This window comes from Perna viridis, chromosome 13 (genome assembly GCF_037379345.1).
Source record: "Perna viridis isolate PV_CMFRI_1.1 ecotype Kerala chromosome 13, ASM3737934v1, whole genome shotgun sequence".
In the NCBI taxonomy this organism is placed as follows: Eukaryota; Metazoa; Mollusca; class Bivalvia; order Mytilida; family Mytilidae; genus Perna; species Perna viridis.
The window spans coordinates 9,064,311-9,069,084 of record NC_142457.1 but is presented as its reverse complement, the minus strand read 5'-3'; the positions used below and the strand labels follow the sequence as shown (position 1 = coordinate 9,069,084).

The 4,774-nt window shown below is 33.0% G+C and overlaps 1 protein-coding gene across 4 annotated transcripts in view; it reads right to left on the bottom strand.

The window, feature by feature from the left end:
* Positions 1-3,700: 3,700 nt before the first annotated feature.
* LOC148599471 (elongation factor Ts, mitochondrial-like) overlaps positions 3,701-4,774 on the bottom strand; it is an 82,313-nt gene continuing 81,239 nt past the window's right edge. For all 4 annotated transcript variants that reach the window (XM_088559762.1, XM_088559759.1, XM_088559761.1 and 1 more), the window contains one exon: positions 3,701-4,288. In XM_088559762.1, the coding sequence (XP_088415888.1) occupies positions 3,825-4,288 (464 nt within the window). In that variant the 3' untranslated portion in view covers positions 3,701-3,824. The remainder of the gene's footprint in view (positions 4,289-4,774) is intronic.

Sequence of the window (4,774 nt, the reverse complement as noted above, 5' to 3'; positions counted from 1 at the left end):
GTCTTCAGTTTCTTTTGATATCTAATGTATAAGCTACTTTCTGGGAATATTTATTGCCCCCACCGCTATACAGAAGGGGGCGTAGAAGCACCCACATCCGTCAGTCCGTCTTGTCAAACTTGTGGAAGCAACTTCTCAGAAACTATTTGACAGATTTTGTAGGATTGTTAGTCACCACTTGTAGTAGATTATATTGCTTTGCAATTTTGATTGGACGAAGATTTAATACAGGAGTTATGGGAATTTTGCGTCCCTGGGGGACGTACGGTTACAAGTTTCTTGTTGATAAAGGATTTTATTGTAAGTACAATAGTGCTTATGATTTAGTTATTCATGTCTATTAATAAATATCATTTTTTATACAGCTCCAAAAAAATTGTGGTCATATAATGGTATGTCACAGTCATAATCTTTCTTGTTTGTATACACTTGGTTTTTGTCTAATACACAAATGTAACTTAAATATTTGTTGATCCCTGTAAAATTTAAGAACAAGTTTCAAAGCCATACTGAAAGCTGATGTTAATTTTGGGGGTTATGCGGAGCTGTGTTTAGCCACTATCCCAATGCTCAGGGTTAGTAAAAATTGTTTAACAGTGGCTAGTGAAATGATGTGCACTTTTTAGTTTGAAGGAAAGGACTGGTTATGACCCCAACTGTTTTAGAATTAGAGCCAAAAATAAGCATTTCATAGTTAAGCATTTTATTTATTTTTGGTTAGATTTCGAAAATATTTGTTTTATGGCATCTATAAAGAAAATTCCTGCCTCAGTCTCTCAGTTAGATATCGGATATCTGCTACAGTTTTTTTAAGTTGTAAGGATATAAGTAGGCAAAAGTCCATGATAAGCACTGATTGAATTTCATTTTGTGCTTTGTTGTGTTTAAACCAGTTGTTGTGTCCATAATGGATTTTAAGTCCCCTGTTTTGGCGTTTCCAAAAAATATATTGTGTCAACACTTGTCCCAAGTGAACAAATGAGTTAACATGCTCTGCTCTGAAAAGCTCTTAAATATTCAATAGCTTTGTCAACTTTGATTGATATTTGAAAGAAATCTGTGAGTAAGGTGAACTGCATGTACATGTTTGAGTAGCTATTTTTTTTAGTGAGATTTGTCTTTCAAATACATGTATATAGCAATTTATTGTCCTCTACCATTTTTGTAAGGGAGGGGTGGTAGTGTTTGGCTTTCTATTTTCACATCAGTCCTGACAGACATTGGTTTACAGGGCACAACTTCATGTAAAGGTTCTTTGTATTTCCAAAAAAAAAAACATTTAGGGGTAAGGAAGACACCTATTGATTTTAGCTATAGATTTAGTATGTAAAATATGTAGATCACATGCACTTATAGATCTAAAATTATAAAGGTATGAAACCTCTAAGTGTCACTGTTTACATAAAGGATTGAAGAAGTCGCCCACTGGTTTTGAATTTTACTTGCTCTCGTTTAAATAGAGCAGGGGACCTAGAGCACTGCTAGTGTTTACAATAAAGGGCAAAAATATGAAGTTGCGCAATAGTAGAATATGAAGGCTTCTCGTTTAAAAATATGGAGAACTTTATGAAGAAGAAAACCAGTGGTCTGGATGAATTTCAAGTTTTTTTTTATATGACTGCAAAAAAAAATGTGGTCGTTTATTGGTGTGGCACTGTCGTCACTCGTAGATACTTGGTTTTTGTATGATAACTTGAGTGTTACAATAGTTGGTTGATCTTTATGATACCCGATGCAATGAAGTTGTAAAGGGTATGTTTTTGACCCGTCCATCAGTTTTTGCGAACTTTTTTTTCTAAATGCGTGCAGATATTGACAAGACTTTTGATATTTAAGTTCACCATGATAAGTTATAGGTCAAGTTAAGTTTTGTTCCGCTCTGATGATTTTTACTGAAATTACTGGCCTTGAACTTAGCAAAATTCACAGAAAAAACGTTTTCCGGGTTTTTTTTTCTAAACGCTTGCAGATATTGACATGATTTTTGGTATATAAATTCACCATGACAAGTTAAAGGTTAAGAGTAATATTCGTTTTGCTCTGATGATTTTTACCAAAATTACAAGCCTTGAACTTGGCAAAATTCACAGAAATAGCAGTTTTCTTTTTTTCTAAACGCTTACAGATATTGACATGATTTTTAGTATTTAAATACATAATGATAAGTTACAGGACAAGGCTGTAGTTGGTCCTGCTTTAATGATTTTTACCAAAATTATAGGCCTTGCACTTAGCTAAATTCACAGAAATAATGGTTTTTTTTTTACTTTATTTTAATGACATGATTTTTGGTACATATTAATTCCCCATGATGAGTTATAGGTCGTGTACATTTTGTTCCGCTACAATGATATTTACTTTGTATTAACTAAAACTCAAAGAAATCACAGTCTGCAGTTTTAAACTACCATTCTGAGTAACAGAAATTAGTTAGAAGATAACGGTCTAAAGCCTAAAAAACACTCTTACCAAAAAATTTACTTTAGTATCCAACATGAAGACGTGTGGGGTATGAGCGTGCCCACCAAGGTTCTTCAATATAATTTTATTACAAGGTTACAAACCACGAAAAGAAGGTTGGTATTGATTTTTTGGGTTATAGCCCAACTGTTTCAGAATTAGAGGCCAAAAAGGGGGCATAAATATGCATTTCATAGAATTCAACTGTATAACACCAGTAAAAGCATACAAATGTCTATGATATGGTTTCATAACATTCTATACCACAATGGTCAGACTTCAGAAAAATGGAGCCACAAACATGCATTTTCCTGATATACAGACAATAACTTGATCATTATTTTTTTGTCCGATTTAAAATTTGTTCATTGAAATTCAAGTTTTGTGCTATATTGTGTCCATAATGACTTGTAAGTCCCTCTGCTTTAAGTGTGTCAAAAACTAATATCTCGTCTGCATTTTGTATATATTACTCTTATATTGTTTTTAAAATTGTAGTATAATTCTTCAACTAAGATTGTGAGGACATGCAGATATATTTACATTTACTGTGTGTCCATTGCTTCGAATAAGCTTGTGCACACCCTCAAAATCCTAATATTCGTCTGAATTAAAAAAATTAACAGGGATTAAGCCTCACTTGGTTCTCAGGCCCTCCCTTCTCCCTTTTCAGGGTGCCTCATTTTATCTCTTCTATTGCCATATCAATAAACTATAGTTATCACAGAGACACATTTTATGTGTCTCACCTGTCACACATGGTTATGTTATTCAAAATTTGACAGTGACTGTGGAGGCATATGTTCAACTGAACTAATATGACAACTTAACATCCCTCTCTTATTGGTTTTCATATAATAACGCCCTGAGAACCAGTAGTTTTCGTAAGTCTTACACACAGTTCAAGGGAAGTGTCACCTTGAAAAGGTCAGACGTAAAAAAATTTAGGTTGCCCAAAAACTGAAACTATAAGGGTCTAAGCAGAAAATAAATACAGTAATTACAAAGACATTCAATTTTCTGGAATTGACTAAAGAAAAAAACATGTTGTTTTTGATGGCATGGATTATCTTACATAAATCCTGCCTTGGTGACAGACAGAAGATAATTGGCACTGAGTAGTTTTTAGACCTTTGGTAATCATAAAAAAATATCAGTTCAGTTAAATAAAAGTTTTTCATTTTCAGCTATAGACATGATTGCTTACAAACCAGTAGGAAGGAAAATAAGAACTAAAACAGAAAAATGCATTTTTTATAATATACATACATATACATGTCAAAATTTAGACAACACAAAAGATGGAGACTTATAAAGAAAATGAATAATTTAATTAATTTCTATTTGTTCAAAAAAAAAAAAAATTATGATGAACTTGCTACTTTCTCCTCACTCTGTTGGGTTTCTTCAGCTACATCTTCTCCTACTTCAAACCTTACAAAGTCCTTAATTTCAACATTATTTTCAGTCAGTAATTCATAAACTTTGGAATCCGGATCCATTAAGAGTTCTTGAAAGATCAACCTTGTTTCCTCCTTTTCTGGAGGTTTTGATACTGGGGCGTCTTCATCATCTGATGAATCATCTTCTGATTTTTCAACTATTTCATTTTTCACACTATTATTGGACTCATTGAGTCCATTTTCCTTTTCTTTAGCAATGTCCTCTAAATTTCCAATAGATTGTGGATTCATGCCAACAATGTGTTGTCCTATTTGTTGGCTTATGATGCTGCCAGGGATAACTTTACGTCCATTTTTAAATTGTGTGTATTGGACAACAGCACCATATTTTCCTAACTGGCAATTCTTCACCCACAATGGCTTGCCTGGAATAAATTTTACAATACATGTTTACTTCAGTTGGGAAATTTGGAATTATTCCACTTTCTACAATACTTAAGTGCACAGATTGCAATTTTTTAATGGCCTTGTATAACTCACCTTGTGATTGGAGGTTCGGTTAAATAACATAATTTTCTTACATTGGGAATCAACTTATAGTTAAATACAGAATAGCTGTGAAACGTAGCTCTATTTTTTTTGTATTTTCTTAACGTTAGATCGCAAAAAAAAAAAAAATTGGGAATTTTCCATATACTTTTCCACCAGTAATTTTTGCTGTTACAATCCCTGACTCATCCATGCAACTATCTGATGACAGATCAACATCTTATGACCCAAAGACCAATCATGAATTTTTTATGTACAATTTAAAATAATGGATGATCAATGACAGTCAGCTGACAGATCTATATCCTATGACCTGTGACTGATCTGATTGAGATTAACAGATGTCACCAATGCAAGTAAAT